Source organism: Pogoniulus pusillus, chromosome 5, assembly GCF_015220805.1.
Source record: "Pogoniulus pusillus isolate bPogPus1 chromosome 5, bPogPus1.pri, whole genome shotgun sequence".
Lineage (NCBI taxonomy): Eukaryota > Metazoa > Chordata > Aves > Piciformes > Lybiidae > Pogoniulus > Pogoniulus pusillus.
In genome coordinates, this window is record NC_087268.1 from 40,007,430 (window position 1) to 40,024,989 (window position 17,560).

Below are 17,560 nucleotides of genomic sequence, written 5' to 3' on the forward strand. Positions count from 1 at the left end.
GAAGAATCTTCCTGATGGACACGTAATTCCCAAATACGGTGTGCCCATCCCCCTGCCTTGCTTCCACTCTCAACAACAGAAAGGGCTGGCACTTAGCTGAAGCATTAGACATTTTAAACACACCAGACAAGGCTGGAAATGGCTTGAGGAAAAAGGGAAGACATCAAAATCTCATTGCAATACATGGTCTTTAAGCAAAAATGTAACTGTTCAGAAACAAGGACTGCACCCTGGCACAGCACCCCCAGGTGTGCCTCCTCTGAAAAGCTTTCTGCTTCTGCAAGGGACAGTGGGACACACACACACAAAAACCCAACAAACAAAAAACCCATCAGTCTGGAATCTGCATTTGACTAGTAAGCATTACATACTGGCAGGAATCAGGAATTTTCTTTTAGTGTGTCACTTACTTTTGGTACTAAAAGTGCAAATTGCTCCCTCCCACCCAGCCAGCTGCACTTGGGTGGGTACTGCCTTTGAGAGGAATGCAAACCAGCTCTTCATGAAAGAGATATTCCTGCTTCTAAACCCACGTGTGAGACAGGCAGAGATACCACACTGAGACTGAATCCAAACACATATGCTAGAGAATACAGGAGAAAAAGTAATGAATCTAAGAGCCTAACTGTTACTGATCTGCTCTGACCAAGTTAGGTTATCAAAATAAAATCATTAAGGAGGGGTGTGGAGAGGAGCATTGTCTCCTCCCCCTTTCCAACTTCTACTTCTGAATCCAGGTTTCCTGGAGTGTGGCTTTTAATGTAGAATCATAGAATCAACCAGGTTGGAAGAGACCTCCAAGATCATCCAGTCCAACCTAGCACCCAGCCCTAGCCAGTCAACTAGACCATGGCACTAAGTGCCTCAGCCAGGCTTTTCTTGAAGACCTCCAGGGACGGTGCCTCCACCACCTCCCTGGGCAACCCATTCCAATGCCAATCACTCTCTCTGTCAAGAACTTCCTCCTAACATCCAGCCTAGACCTACCCCGGCACAACTTGAGACTGTGTCCTCAATTTTTAAAAATCAGGTCAACTCCCACATAGAATCATAGAATCAAGCAGGTTGGAAGAGACCTCCAAGATCATCCACTCCAACCTAGCACCCAGCCCTATCCAATCAACCAGACCATGGCACTAAGTGCCTCAGCCAGGCTTTTCTTGCACACCTCCAGGGATGGCAACTCCACCACCTCCCTGGGCAGCCCATTCCAATGGCAAATCACTGTCTCTGGGAAGAACTTCCTCCGAACATCCATCCTTATGCAGTGAAGGACTAAGTGGATGACTAGGTGGTAAATCTCTGCAGGATGCAGCTGTCATTAGGAATATACTTTCCCTGGTAATACCTAGGTTTTGTTTGGTTTTTAAAAATCCATACTGTAACATGACTAGATGCCTATTCAGACTTCTTTTTTCATTATTATTTTTAAGTTAAGCACGGTTATATTCATGCTGGATAACATCTCTGAATGCTTTTATAACTGGGAAATGTGATGGGTGCAGCTTATGAATACTACATGGTAACACCTCCTATTTTATCCTTCAATAGACAGAGACTGGGTTGATAAACAAGGGTTTGTTACATGTTCATTTGAACAATCAAGCCAGTTTCACAGGCTGTCTTTAATTATTTCTTATTGTGTTATGTCTCCCAGGCAGTCATGTGCCTATTTAAGAAAGAAAAATACAGTTCCCAACGAGACTTCTAATGTTTCTCTTTGAGCCCAAAGGTTACACCAGAGCTGTGCCAATGGTAACTTTAATTAGCATTGCCAGTTTTGCAAAAGCACTACACGATCTAAACGCTACTGCAGTCCAAAGATGCACCCAAAATGGTCTTTGTTTGCAAGGAACAGCAAAACTTTAGTTACAAGGCTACAGCTTCCAGATTACCTGAGAATAAAAGTCCAGGAAGCCTCAGTTAAGTCAACACAAACCCTGTGAGGAGAGGCTGAGGGAGCTGGGGGTGTGCAGCCTGGAGAAGAGGAGGCTCAGGGGTGATCTTATTGCTGTCTACAACTACCTGAAGGGACATTGTAGTCAGGTGGGGGGTGGCCTCTTCTCCCAGGCAACCAGCAACAGAACAAGGGGACACAGTCTCAAGTTGTGCTGGGGGAAGTCTAGGCTGGATGTTAGGAGGAAGTTGTTCACAGAGAGAGTGATTGGCATTGGAATGGGCTGCCCAGGGAGGTGGTGGAGTTGCTGTCCCTGGAGGTGCACAAGCAAAGCCTGGCTGAGGCACTTAGTGCCATGGTCTGGTTGACTGGACATGGCTGGGTGCTAGGTTGGACTGGATGATCTTGGAGGTCTCTTCCAACCTGGATGATTCTATGATTCTATCTCACAGAATCACAGAACATTAGGGGTTGGAAGGGACCTCCAGAGATCATCCAGTCCAACCCCCCTGCCAAGGCAGGATCACACAGGGTAGTTTGCACAGGAATGCATCCAGGTGAGTTTTGAAAGTCTCCAGAGAAAGAGACTCCACAATCTCTCTGGGCAGCCTCAGTGCCCAGAATCTCCCCTCTATGCTGTCTCCTGCTTTCCCTTCTCCCATTCCCTATCCATCCAGTAGCTCTCCCCCATTGAGAGTTCCTCTGAGAGGCTGTAAATAAAACATTCCAGCCACCCAAGCTCTGCTCAAAGTGGTGCTTACCAGAGTGCTCCCAACTGAAAACCACAACCATTTGGAGTCTAGGACAGTAGCAATGTGCTGGCAAGAAGCAAGGGAAAGCTGCCTTTCACCCATGCAGCCAGCATGCAGAGTCCCATCCCAAATGGTTGATGCTGTGCTGCTGTACACAATCCCAGAAATGTCAAGGCCAGCTGAATTCGTTTTTCTGCCAGTTAACAATGTGGTATTTGGTAATTGTCTCTAGAAGAATTCTCACTTCATGTGTTATTCTCTAACTCTCTGGCATTGCTAGGATCCTTTCTTACATCTCTGCACTGTAATTAATCTAATGGACTTCAGCAGCTTGGTACCTTTGTGATTTATTGCCAGGATAAATACTAAGTACAGCATTACAGAGTGCTGCTATCTCTAAATAGAAATGGTTTGTCTGTCTCAAGGCTACAATAAGCATTGGTTAGAATACTTGTTGCAAATTTATTATCTGCTAGAGAGCTACTCAAAGACTAGCTCCAAGATGACTGAAGTCATACTGAGTGCTTCCACTGACTTTGTGAACTTCAGCTAATATTTAGTACATTTGTTCATTGAACAGTCAGGTCCTTATTTCCTAAAATTTGCCCCCCTGGTCCCTCTTCAGCACAGACAGCACTGGCTGCCTGCACAGCGTATCATCACACTGGTCACACACAGAGAACCAGGAATATTCCCCTTCAATGACTTACTACAACTACCTGAGGGGTGGTTGTGGCCAGGAGGAGGTTGCTCTCTTCTCTCAGGTGGCCAGCACCAGAACAAGAGGACACAGCCTCAGGCTGCGCCAGGGGAAATTTAGGCTGGAGGTGAGGAGAAAGTTCTTCCCTGAGAGAGTCATTGGACACTGGAATGGGCTGCCCGGGGAGGTGGTGGAGTCGCCGTCCCTGGAGCTGTTCAAGGCAGGATTGGATGTGGCACTTGGTGCCATGGTCTGGCCTTGAGCTCTGTGGTAAAGGGTTGGACTTGCTGATCTGTGAGGTCTCTTCCAACCTTGGTGATACTGGGATACTCACAGAGTGATCTGATGCTTTTTTTTTAGAAAACAAATAAAGGGTTTTCAAATTTTATTCTGAATCCTGGCAGAGACAGGAGGAGATTTGTGAAAAGCAACAGCCTCTCTCCATCTGAGCAGGGAAGAGTTGATTTCTACCAGAGTCTTCAGCCCAGGTCAACAAAGGCAGCCTGTGCTGCAGGCTGATATGTACTACTGGAAGAACTGGAACCCTAAGAAAAGCTGAAGTCAGGCATAGGGTAACATGATGGCTTCACATCTGTCTCTTAAATCTCATTCTCCACTCCATACCAGCTTCTTGCTGGGACTTCAGACTAACCCTGTGCTAGCTAAAGTGTTTTGGTGAGAAGGACTAGATTATAGGCTGTGAAAGGAAAACAATGGTGATGTCTACTTCCCTCATAGGCTTGCTGAGATGTATAAGAACATGAATCAAAACATAGATAAGGCACTCACTACTCCTGCTGGGGAGCTCCGAGCTGCATCTCTCTCTCTAACCTCACCCTCTGTTTCTCTGACTAATCCACTTTGCTTCCTAGCCCCCTGGCCAAACCTCCATTCTTCCTTGGGACTGGGGTAAGGTTGAGAGGGGTAGGGGGAAGGTGAAGGAGAGGGTGGGAGCCCCCCCTGGGGACTCAGGTTTCTGGGAGGGCTGTTGTGTTTCTGTATTACCTTTTACCTTGTATACTTCTGTATATAACTGTATATACTGTAAATATCTGCTTGTATATTGTGCTAAGCTGTAAATAATAAGCTTCACTCAGTTTCCAGAGCTGGCTGAGTCTAGTCTGGGTGAATTCCAAAGTGCGGGGGAGCAGGGAACACCCAAACCATCACAGACTCCTATGCTACACTGCCCTCTGGCCCAGCTCCTCAACATGCAAATCCCAAATAAGTAGGAAGAATCCCTCCCCTAAAAATAATCTAAATACCTGGGATATTAAAATAAACCCCAAAACCTCAGTCCATCAGAGGGTGTTTTACTGCTTCAACAGCCCAAAGCACAGCAGCAGAGAAGAGAGCTCTCCCTGCAGTGCATGTTTTGAGTAACAACACTCAGCTTGCTGGCAGGGTAAAGAAGCTGCTCATTTGTTGTGCATCGATGGCTAAATTGTTCTCCTTACTCCTTGTTTTCACGGGTCACTGTTTGAACATGGTATCTATCTGCCAGTGACAAGGGACAGAGCTCAGGGACTAGGCTTCACAAATTTCCATCAGGAGCTGATTTATGACTCCCAGCTCCATAGAAAATGTAGGAGCTATTTTCCACACACATAATGTGCCCTCACCCCGCTGACACTGTGTGTGGAGGTCTAAAGCCATTCAAATGCCAAAGAGTGGAGATATTATTCCTATTTTTCTCTAAAGAGGCCCTTGCAAGACAAACCTTCTGTACCTGAAAAACTTAGCCACTCTCTATTACTAACAGTGGCCACCAGCTTCTCTTAGAGGCACTAAGCAATGAGCTATGTTGGATTGTCAAACTACATAAACTTTTCAGTGTACATCATGGAAAAAAAAAAGAGAATATAAAGAAATCTTAAGTCTGCCCAAAATATCCTCAACCATCCAGGAATGGCATTAGAAGGAACAGAAATCTGATGGCAATGGTGGGAAAGCACAGAAGGAGAGAAAGATTCCTCAATGGAGAGTTTGTCTCCAGCTGAACATAAATCTGTTGCAGTACTTCAACTGCAGAAAAAAACATCAATTGCAACAACTGATACTTACAGTGTGTGACCTTCTGTTATGTGCTCAGGAACAGCACTGCATTTGACTTTTAAAGAGTATTATTAACTAAAGCTCTAATATTAAGAAATAATAGGAGAGAATTCCCCATTACAACTGCTGTTTAAATAAGAGAGGCATTTTTTAACTGGAAAGGAAGAGTCAACAAAAGCAAACCACCCTCTCTCTTGCTCACACCCTGCTGTAACACATTGCCTCTTTCCTGCCCTGCCCGTTCCAGCCAACACTGCAGCTGTCCTTTCAGCAGTAAGTGGTGCATGAAACACTGCTCAGAGCCTCAAAAATGTAGTGATGAAGCCACCAGAGCTTCCCAGAGTCCCATCAAACCTTCAGGGAGTGAGCACACATATATAATGACCGTAGGCTGTCTCTCCCTGTGGTGGAAGAAATCCAACCTACAGCAAGCATGCATCAGTAATGTTTTAAATGGTAAGAGACCAGAGTAAGCAACACCACTGCAGAGAAATATACCAAAAAGACAACACCGTTTGTACTCTGCCACATGACCTCCTCAGAGTCAGTCCTGGGAACACCTCGCCAGGAGAGGCGCAGAGATGAACGCAACACGGCTCTGAGCATGACTAATGGATCCTGGACAATCTCTCTCCCAACAGTTCAAATTCATTTGGGTGTAGCATGGCTCTCATCCCCAGAAGTACTCAGAAGTGAGTTCAGCAATGCAAATTGTCCTCTCAAATGAGAAAGCAATGCCTTGGCACTAAGCCACTCTTAATGCCTTTGTCTCAGCAATCCCCACTGCCTGACTCGCAGGTTTACACTATAATATGTACTTCATTTCTGTACGCAGGACAGGAACGCTTTTGAAACCATCCTCTTCATCCCTCTTCACTAGGCATGCAGAACCAGCTGAACACTCAGCACTTGTGCATTTGGGAAGGCAGATAAGGGCTGGTGCCTTGTTTATATAAACTGTTCATTAGGCTGTTCTTCCTGACCGCAAGTACTACTTCCCAAACAAAAAATGGGTAACGAATCAGCATTTAGCTCATCTTCCTATACTTCCCCGAGTGCTTTTTATTACAGGTTTTCAAGCTGGCTTTCATGAATACTCATTGAGCCTTCTCCTTTCATATGCTAAGATCTAAGAGCTTTTTTGGTTTGTTTTTTTTTTTTTTTTCCCAAATTACCAGCCACACATTTCTCAGCCACATCTGGTAATACTGAGAGGCAGTTCTGCAGGGAGTCAAACTACTGCCTTCTCTGAGAGAAGATGAGTCTGTCTGCATTTCTGAGAGGTATGTAATGATTTTTCTTCCTAGCACATGGATAAGGCCTAAAATGTAAATTCATACTACCTGATAGAGCATCCAAAGGCAAAAATGGCTTGCCCTAGTATTGCTCCTTGCAGTGCTTAGCAATTGGCCAAGGAGGGAAATCCATGGCTTGTGATTTGGCATCCTCTGTCAGACTTCACAGAAACTCACTCAGAAACTTGCAGTACAAACACTTAAAAGGGTGTGGGAAGATGAGCTCAATTTTTTTGGCTGGAAAATGGAACTTGAGGCCCAAATTAACAGTTTATTAAATGCATTACAGAAATGAAGGAGTAAAAAGTAACTGACTTCTCAGATTCAACTGGCTGGATGTTAAGAGAGCATGTCTCCCATTGCCTGCACAACCTACACTTCTTCCTCCTTGCCTTAAAACTCCTGGGCCCTGAAAAATAGGAGCAAGCTTTTCAGTCACTGAGATCCCATATGTCCCAGCAAAACCAGTTCGGAACTCCTGACCTTGCACCCAAAGCTTTGCTGTGGAGCAACCTGGACGAATTCTGGTACCCAAGACCAGGACTCACAACTCTCCTGGCACTTGGCAACAGGACAGCGTGGATGTGCTCTGTTCCATCTGCCATTTCAGGTTGCTTCCTGCTGTTTTTCCCTTCTCCTCCCATGCTGTGCAATAAGGCAAAGCCCCATACCGGCTGGCAGCCTGCTTGCATCCACCAAAGGTCATCCTTGCTCTGTGCCGGGGGAGGTCTAGGCTGGATGTTAGGAAGAAGCTCTTCCCAGAGAGAGTGATTGGCATTGGAATGGGCTGCCCAGGGAGGTGGTGGAGTCACCATCCCTGGAGGTGTTCAAGAAAAGCCTGGCTGAGGCACTTAGTGCCATGGTCTAGTTGACTGGCTAGGGCTGGGTGCTAGGTTGGAGTGGATGATCTTGGAGGTCTCTTCCAACCTGGTTGATTCTATGATTCTGTGATTCCTCAAACCACAAGGCCTCTAGTGGAGTATTTTCTCTGAGTCCCAGGAACATGGGCAGCCTTGTAAACAGAGGGCTCAGCAAAGCTGGGGCAACTGAAGAGATTCATGAGCAGCTTCATTGGCTGTGAAACACCACAAACAGGGCAGAAAACATCACCCTTAGCATGGTATCACTGATCTTAGGATGCAGCACAATAAAGCCACCAGGAATCTACTCAATTTCATGGCCCAAAAAAACACTGGCTGCAGGAAAATTCTGCAGGTGGCATCAATTCATGTCTTGCTAAAAACTATATCACTATGCATGAGACACTGAGACTGATGCTCCTAGGAATGCAGGACTGAAGGGAAAAATGGGTGAATTGAGTGAAGAGACAAATAAAACCTGCCAGAATCTATAAGTGGGTCAAAAGGATATCAGTCCTTAAGATGTTCAATAGTGAATAGCCTGCTTCTGATTGCAGATTCAAAAGTTCAAAAGCCTTTGAGCAGGCCAGAAATGCTTTTAATAACATGTGCAACCTTAGCTTCTTTTAGCCAAATACTAGATGTCTGTAAATGTTTTAACAAACTAAAAGCACAGAGTCATCTAACAATTGTTAGCTGTGAACCTTCCCTGGCCTTGCTCTCCTCACAGCTCTTTTGCAGAGCATCAGTTTGAATGTGATCCAAGTCGTAAGAGCCCAGGGAATAGCCTCCCATAACAGATTCTCACATGAAACAAACCTTAGACAAACACACTGATGGCTAGGCAGAGCAAGCAGGATGAACTGCACCTCAAATTGATAAAATCCAGCATCCTACTCACTAGGCAAACACAGATGACCTGTTGTGGGGGCCTCTTCCTCCTGGACAAGCTCCCACAACACACTTGGGTAGCTAGAGGCTTCTAGTAGCTGAAGTCCACAGCTCTTTCATTCAAAGGTCATTTTTTTGTAGGACACACCACATTAACAAATGCAGTGCAAGCTCATATCTCAGAACAAGCATCCTATCTTCTTCCCCCCCTTCACCTGTCTGGAAAGAGCTGATGCAGTAGAGTCAGATTTAAATGAGTTGGCTTGAATCCTGCCCACACCTGCCTGCAGCAGTGCCATCAGCTCTGGCAGGCCCATGAGAGGCTACATAGCTGATGAAAAGGCTAGGAGTGCTCTGCACTGCAGTGGTGAACACCACCAAAGCCCACTGTCTTAAAATCTCCTGGGGCTAAAGACAGAGGTATGATCACAGAAGTACAGACACTGAGCTAAACAACCTTGACCACACTGGTGAAGAAATTCCCTACCACATTGCTATCAGCTTCTTCCTCTACATGCTGAGGGATATTATTGTTTTTGTCACTTGCTCTTTAATTAAACAATAATCTCTACAGGATAGTTTATTGCTTGCAGCTTATCTCAGCACCAACACCTTCAAAACAACACTGGCCAGCAAATCACAGAATCACAGAAATATCCAGACTGGAAAAGACCCTCAGGATCATCAAGTCCAATCTATAACCCTGCTCTACAAGATTCACCATAAACCATACCCCTAAACACCATGTTCAAATGACCTTCAAACACATACAGGGTCAGTGACTCCACCACGTCCCTGGGCAGCTAATTCCAGTGTGTGACCACTCTCTCCATGAAAAACTGTTTCCTAATGTCCACTCTAAACCTACCCAGTCTCATCTGCCTCCTTTTCCTAAAGCACATATTAAAATCTTCCAGAACTTTAAAAACAAACACCACCTACAACAGTGGAACTAAGTTAGGCAAGCCCATGCTGTTGGTTGCAAACTAGATGCAGACCATGGACAGGAACATGACTGCTTTTCTGTCAAGTGAATCAGAGAAGCCAACACGAAGCTCCCAGCAGCTTTATGCTAAGTGTGGAAGGACATGAAACAGCTGAGCTGACAAAGTGAGAATGAGGTGCCCAGCTGTGAGAAACTTACCTCAGCAGAATATTTTGGAACCATTTGGATTGTAAAGTAACTTGATAGCAAATCAGCATTTGATATCACAGGTTAGCTGCAGTTTAAGCATTATATGAGCAGCCTTAAACTGAGGTTCACTGCTCTGTGAAATCATAGCCTTAGGATACAAGGAAAAGCTGGGAAACAAAAGGCTTACTCAGGTCTAGAAAAAGCTAATTGAAAAGGAGTAACAAAACCAAACCATGGAAAGTCTTACTGCTTAAATCTTCTTTCTTTTAACATACCTTCCCCCCTCACATACTGCAATGCTATCTTTCCTCAGCAGGCTGCTCTTGCAGCATCATCCAATTTTTGATAAACATCACACCTGAACTGGAGGCTGTCATCCACCTGTAATGCCATTAGCAACCAGAAAGATACAGGGAGAATCTCTATTTCAGCCTTTGCTCCAGGAATCAACACCCATCATGCTTGTTAGATTGGACTGGTCTGATAGAGATCAGAACTCAGCCCTTTACTAACTGCACACATTTTCCTGTTCTCATCACACACTCTTAACCCCAGCCTATTGGGAATTAACCCCAACTATGGTTAATCCTACCACACAGCTGGAGGAAAAAGAAAATCACCATTTTATAACATTTGAAAGAGCTTTCTTGAAGTGCCTGCAATAAATGTTCCTTACTGGAAAGCAATTAGCACCAGTAAGAATCCTGACCAGATTAAAACAGTAGCAGCCCAATAAGAAAAGGGAGACAACAAGCAGATTTGCCATGCAGCACCTGCCTTAGGATTAACCTTATGTCCTGGACGAGGATGTCAGCTCTAAGGGGCAGTGTCACATTCTCTCCTTCCTTGAAAATACCTGCTAATTCTGGAGCTGTGCAGGACAGGTTTGGATAGCACTAGTCTGCCATGTGCTGTGTTCTCATTCAATCACCTTCCTCACCATAAGAACTAAATTCACACACACAAAGACTGTGTTTTGCTTTTGTTTTGATTAATTGAAGAGGCATTAAACTGATTAGCACTCATCAGGTCTGGCTGCTTTGTTTTCATGTGATTTTCTGTTGTCACTTTTCTAACCATGAAGGAAAAGCTGGGTCCCAACAATGAAGATAAACTACCAAAAAAATGCCCACACAGAGCCCAGATAGGTCAAATCAGAGTAAAGAGAGGGGCTTCTGTGTGCTGCCAGGGAAAAATTAGTCACCACATAGCTATTTCCCAAGAACGCTGTGTTTTAGTGTCACTATTGTCCCAAGGATAGAGAATTTTTAAGCCCAGCCTATAATTCAAACGTGCTGTCAATCTGCAGAGTCCACAGCAGAACCTGGAAATGTCAAAGCTGTGAAGCTGCAGAATGGGAAGACAGCTTCTGAAATCTCCCCCCTGTCTACACCTACTAAAGAGGGAGGGACAGAAACCCTCCCTTTTTATTGCTGATGAGCCTTGCTTGCAACGTGCTTTTCAGAAGAGCTGCCACACAGAAACACTGACATTTGGCAAGAGCAAGCTTCATCCAGACTTACGATCTCATTTGCACGTCTGTACCTGAGTGAGACACCTGAACAACAGTTTGTTGAGCAAACATGAACACAGCACGATTCTGTATTCCCAGTCTGTCAATAACCAACACCTCTGACTTTCACAAATGAATCACCACAGTAAATCACAAAGGGTTGTCAAAAACAGAACGCAAAAAGGCTGCCGCGCACGAAACAACACAGGTAAGTAACGACCAAACAGCTTACCACAGAGCAAGTCTCTGCTCAATTTCCTTGAGAAAACCAGTGTGAAATTTGTGCAAAGGTTCAAAGTTGGAGAAAATGACATTTTTCAGTGTTTCAGGCATGCAATCCTCCTTATTTATTGCGTTCTGAAACCACTACAAAGAAAAAAGAAGTAGAGTTATCAGGGGATGGAATGCAGCAAGGATGATCATTTGCTGTCTTTATACACCTAACCCAGGAAGGACCTTACGTAGCTGGCACTAGGAGTGTAACTCAGGCTACCTTTGACACTCTTACATGCCAAACTTGTGTTCTTCTTGGTGGTCAGGCCCTGCATATTTAAAACAGAAACTCCTTTCCTGTTTGCTATCACTGGTCAAACCTTGAAAACTCTTTTCAAGCCCAAAGTGGCTGGTCAACACAAACTGAATTTGAAAGTGCTGTAGGTGCAAGAGAATGAGTAGTGCAACACTTGCAACACTTGGAAGTGTTCCAGTGAAAACAAAAACTATGCTCTGCATTTTCTTGCAAGTTCTGTCTGAAACTTCTGTGACAGGAGCTGGTGCAGCAAGCACTCAAGCCCATGCTGCTGTGTGCAGATTGAGAACATTATGCATTCTGCAAAATGAACAAGTGAAATGAAGGCATTTTGCACTTCCAAGACAAGGAGCTATTAGCAGAAAACAGAAAGATCAGTGCATTGTTAAGACTGCAACTGCTCCTGCTCAGTTTTGCTCTATATTCTCTTTATTTCACTCTGACAAACCTACAGGTGATGTCAGCCAAGGTGACAAACTATTAGCTTCAACATGGTATCACTACTTGCTGCCCTGAGGGGTTTCCAGCCTTCTACACTGAACTTCAGCAGTGCCTAAAAGGCTGTTGGGACCACAGAAGGCTGTTACAGTAATCTTGATTGGCACTACATCACCTGGAGCTGACCTAGATCTGAGACAGAGAGATCCCTCTCAAGTCTCCCTCTCCCCTGCTTCATCTCTGCACCAAGTCGAGCTAAAATGGAAGAACTGCATGCCTACCAAGTCTCAAACTTCATGCATGACACTTCCTCTTTCTGTTGTTTCCAATGATGTTGGCTATTTGTTCACCCTTTTGTGGCCTTCTGAGCCAGTCATCTGTGAAGCTCAGCTGATGAGCCTGATGATTAGTTCACAGAGAGGTGTATGCCTCTTGATGGTACAGCAAATTCTAATTTGCCTACCACAAGAATAAAGGCCAGGGGGAAAATGGTGTTTAGCTCTGATGAACTAAAACATTCTGCATCTGCAGTCACTGGGTGAAGTAGAAAATGAAAACAGAGTATCTGCTGCTGAGACTGGAGCCATTACCACCATCTTACAGGACCTGGCCTCTTCTCTTATTGCCTGGGCTTCCTAGAAAGCCAAGGAAAGCAGGCAGTAGAGCCACAGCTATCTTTCTGCCTGTAGCAGCCATGCCATTCCAGCCTGCAATGGCTGTGCCTGAGCAAGCTTCAGTTCATCTGCATTGGCCACTTGGGCTCCTGAAACAGACGAGAAACTGGGAAGAAGGTGTCTCTCCCTGGTTCCCAGATGACAGGAACAGTCACTTCTCTGCAGCATGTTATCCTTACCACAACACTCGATGAAGGTTTTACACACTTGGTGATTAAAGAGCTGGGAGGTCTGAAGCTGGCAGCCCTGCTGAAACACCATGAAGGACTTTGGATCCAGCACTCTTTTAGATATAACTGTTATTTAAGGCCAAATCTTGGAAGTTAAAGATGACTGTTGGTATATGTGCAAAGAAGGCACATTTATGCCTTGGTGATTTTAGCAGTCAGTCTGACCAGATGCTATACATCAATGACTTAACAGTTTCACTTACTGAAAAATCAGAATCATTCAAATAGGTGCTCCACATGTTAAATGGAGGGCATTTTATCCAGGAGAAAACATTTATATGTCCCACTAGGCAGGTACTTTGGTTTTAAGAGAAGCCATTGAAAAGCCACAGGCATTTTCAGTAATTACAACCATGAAGTATGAGAGCAAGAAAACAGAAGTGAACTTTTCCTGAGTTCCTTAACCTGATATAGTTTCATAGTGCACATTACTAACCACAATGCAGTTCTCTATGTTCTGCTCCCTAGAGCTGTGCTCCTGTGTACTGCAGAGAATACCTACAGCAGAGAATACAGAAGTAGTATGGAACAGCTAAGATGTTAAATGGAGCAGATGAAATGCTACTGCTGACTAGGGCTTCACGTGCTTCATGAGTAATGCTAAAGTAAACATACCGATGTGATGACTTCAAGGTCCTTCAGGTATGTTCGTTCTGTGGTGGCTGCTTCTTTAGCAATGAAGTAAGCCTTCTCAGTTGGGAATCTCTGCAAATTGCAAACACATTAGGTTTTCATCTGCTTTTATGGAGCTGCTTTCTGTAGCACAAAGCTGCAGACAACAATTACTCAGAAAGTTACAAACCAGCGACCCTTGCTTGTGGTTACTGTGACTCATGCTTGAATGCTCCTAAACCCTGAAAACAATCCCTCCTTGCAAACACGAGAGAACAAGCCACTTTCTCCTTCTTGGTCCTTAAGTGACATCTTTTCCTTCCATGGTTGATTTCTACATTTTTAGGGTGCTGATGTTCCTTTCAGCTGATTCCACACACATATTCTGAAGTTCATAAAGAAATCCTTTGCAGGCTAGATAACCATTTGAATTAAATGTGACAAAATGACAAAAATTAGTGTCTGATTATTCTAAGTTTCATTGTGAAACTCTCAAAAAAACAACCAACAGTAAAAGTCCCAACTCCCCAAAAACCCAACCAAAAACCCTAGGATTTTCCCATTGTGGCTGGGCAACCTAAAAGTGGGACAGGGTAAAGATTTTAGGGTAACTACAAATTGCAGATTTCAGGGGAGAAACCCCAACAAAATCCTCTTTGTGTTATTCAACAGGCAAAAGTGGGTTTGACCTCTTAATTCTCAAAGGCCAAAGGATCCCAGTTGATCTGTCTCTGTGTTGCTCAGGAAACAAAAAGGAAGAACAAAACCTCCATAGACCTTTTGCTTCTTTGCCTTCCTGAAGATCAGTGATGCATAGGATGAAGCAGAAAGGGATGCAAGGGGAGACTGTGTGGGCATTTCCTAGTCAGTATACAACCCCAGAGGAACCATCATCAGCTGGTGTATAGAGCAGTCACTGGCTGCCATACCTCACACTGACACAAGGAACTGTCAGCCTGTTAACTGATTCTTGCCTTTTCATTTTCCCCAAATTTCTCTCACTACCTTGCTAGCTATGCACAGTGGGAAAAGAGATCTTCCTTACACATTCTCTCACTTTCCAGCAAAGCCACCTGAGTTCCTTCATTCTTCCTCCTGAGACGCTCCAAGCTCAGGAGAAAAAGCAGCCAACAAAAGGACAAGAGCAACCCTCTCTCACCCAGCAGCAGAGGAGGAATGAGCCAGCAGGCACTCCTGGCTCAAACAGAACCACTTCTATCTCCCAAAGGCAGATTTGGATGCGATGCTCCCTTATGGCTTTGCTGCAATGATGGGGCTGAGCCAAACACTCCCAGATGAATGCTGCAGGCTGTGGCTTACGGAGAGCATTTTCTGCTCCCACAACCAAATACTCCCAGTGATACCTCCTAGCAGAGATAGACTGGGTTGGACACTCCTGCACAGACTCAACACTGTTCTTTTTCTTTATGTTACCTGGGAATTTTTCCTCCAACAATGCATTGAAACTGACACTTCTGTTACAATGAACAATGAAACTCTGCTTCTTAGAAATATGCAAGATTTACAGAAGGCTGTCAAAACGAGCTCTTTAAATTGCAACCAACAGCATGGTCCAGATTGATCCCATATTAACTATAGGGACAGAGCTATCTATCTTCTTTCAGATGTTTTAAGAATAGCTGTGGACCTCAGGAGATAAAATCCTGGGCAGGACTGCTAAAACCTGAGAGTCCTCAGTTACAGCATTCATGGAGGCCTGACCCGTTCCAAACCATGAGTTCAACCCCAGGAGCACAGGGATGCTCCCGGACACATCATGACTGAGGACAGAGGACACAAAGGAACCCAATTCAAGTAATCCGTGTGGAAGGAAGCTGCAGAGGGTCTTGCTATTAGTCATGGTGACAAACAGTTGCAACATAACACAGAGATGAGAGTTGAGGCCAACTGCCTCTGCCTTACCTTTCTTTTGACCTCTTCCTCATCATCGGTTCTGATGCATGATGGGTCATTCAGCAAAGGGCTAATCAAGGGAGATGACTGCTTGGCATCAGGGCTCAAATTTGGAGATAAAGACATATTTACCAGGGATGGTCCTCCTTGGGAATTGATGGAAAGTTCTGAAAGGTGTGGGCTGCCAGTCAGAGAACCTGCTAAAAAAAGGGCAAAAGAGAAATCAGTCAGGACAGGCTCTCTCTAGAAAGCACCAAAAAGAGTTACAAACTGAAGTTGCAGCATTTGAAGTTACGCTACAAGACACAGCCATCAGGATCTTCAAACTAGTCCAAATGGACTTTAAGCCAAAGTAACTGCATACACTCGCACTAACCAAAGGACTGGAGCGTCCTTTCAGTTGATGAAACTGGTTGAAATTAGTGCTTCTGTGGGGAAGGGATCAAGCTATACATGACAGCTGTAATATTTACTGTTAAATATAAATTAATACCATGATTTTCACCTTTGTAATTCACTCTATGAAATAGAACAAATACAACAGTAAGGGAATCACCCTAAGAGCGCCATTCTTGCTAGAAAAGTAGAACTTCAAAGATTCAAATCAGTACTTCATAGGAAACTACAGGACACGAGTTAGAAATCTAGTGGAAATCTAGAGAAAAAGAAACAAGGACTTTCTATAGCAGTGCTGCTGCTAAGACCAGTCAGATCTAACACAAAGGGAGAAAAACTACTACCAATTCCCCAAGTTCTACACACGACACAAGTATGTATATTATACCTTGTAGGTCTTTCCATGCTCCTCTGATTGTTTGGGATGGAAATGCTAGCATTTCATTTACATAAGAAAAGCAATACTTTTAATGCACAAAGCATGACAACTTCAGATTATTACAGTCCCATTTAATTTTGGATTGAAAATATTAAAAATTAGACAATTAATTACACTTCCATGGATTCATATACACTACATTAAATATCACTGAAATTAGCATTTTGTTTTCTGGGAGGCAGCCAGACTACTGAATGCACAATGGAAAAGAGTTTGCCAAAAGTGCCTGGTGTTTTCCCAGATAACCCCTCCTCCAAACTTCTGGATATCTAAATCTGGTTTAGAAGATGGATCTGTCACGTGGAAGAACATTTACAGTCTGCATCATTTTGGCATCACACATTAAAATCCAACCCAAAAAAGTTAAAAAAAAAAGAAAAAGGGACAAGCTCTTGATTACCAGAGGTAAAAGGCTGTCTAGGATTCAAGCACATACATTGCTGTATATAATTAAGGTCAAATACATTTTACTATCATTTGTTACAACCTCCCTACGTTGTGACAGGTAAGGGTTCCTGTTGCTACAACACAGCTGAGATACTGCAGTCAACACAGGCACCAATAAATATAATTAGGCCATCAGTAAAACCTATTTATTTTTTGGAAGAGCTCAAGATTTATTGCTAGAACAGTAATGTTTTCCAGTTCCCAGCCAGCTCATGTTTATATGTAACTCCTTTAAAAGAGAAGGAAAAAAAAAAAGACCAACAACACAGTTATCAGTTTATGTAATCATGACACAGTTATGTAGCCTATTATAAAGTCAAAGCAGTATAAGTCTGAAATGAAGGTCTCTATTATTACAGCTAGCAAGAAGGGATTTTCCAACAGTTTCACACTAAATCAATGTTCAGTAAGATTTGAGAAAATGCCACAGCTTGTTACACAAATGTCAATTTTATTGACACTAGCACACAACTGTACACAGTGTTTTCAAAAGACCTTGAATTCATCATTGAGAAATAGTGAAACAGATTAATAGCAAGGTTGTAAGGTTAAAAGTACTTGACTCTGCGTTACAAAAGACATAAGAAAAGTGATTTCACCTCAAACGTGGAAACAAATTCTGGCACTATGCCTGTCATACGACAGCAAAGAAATGATTTGCACCTCTGTGTGAAGTTCACAGGCATTATAGTCTAGAAGTTAAATAGCACCTATCTGTGACAGATAGATAGATATATTGACACATCTACCCACCTATTTATAAACCCTAGATCTAACTTCTGA

At 43.8% G+C, this 17,560-nt stretch overlaps 1 protein-coding gene across 6 annotated transcripts in view; it reads right to left on the bottom strand.

Moving 5' to 3' along the window:
- FARP1 (FERM, ARH/RhoGEF and pleckstrin domain protein 1) overlaps positions 1 to 17,560 on the bottom strand; it is a 257,460-nt gene that overhangs the window by 22,390 nt on the left and 217,510 nt on the right. For 4 of the 6 annotated variants that reach the window (XM_064143856.1, XM_064143857.1, XM_064143853.1 and 1 more), the window contains 3 exons: positions 15,505 to 15,695; positions 13,585 to 13,674; positions 11,331 to 11,464 (listed from right to left, as the gene is read on the bottom strand). In XM_064143856.1, the coding sequence (XP_063999926.1) occupies positions 11,331 to 11,464; positions 13,585 to 13,674; positions 15,505 to 15,695 (415 nt within the window). The remainder of the gene's footprint in view (positions 1 to 11,330; positions 11,465 to 13,584; positions 13,675 to 15,504; positions 15,696 to 17,560) is intronic. The other 2 variants (XM_064143858.1, XM_064143855.1) reach the window with 1 other exon arrangement.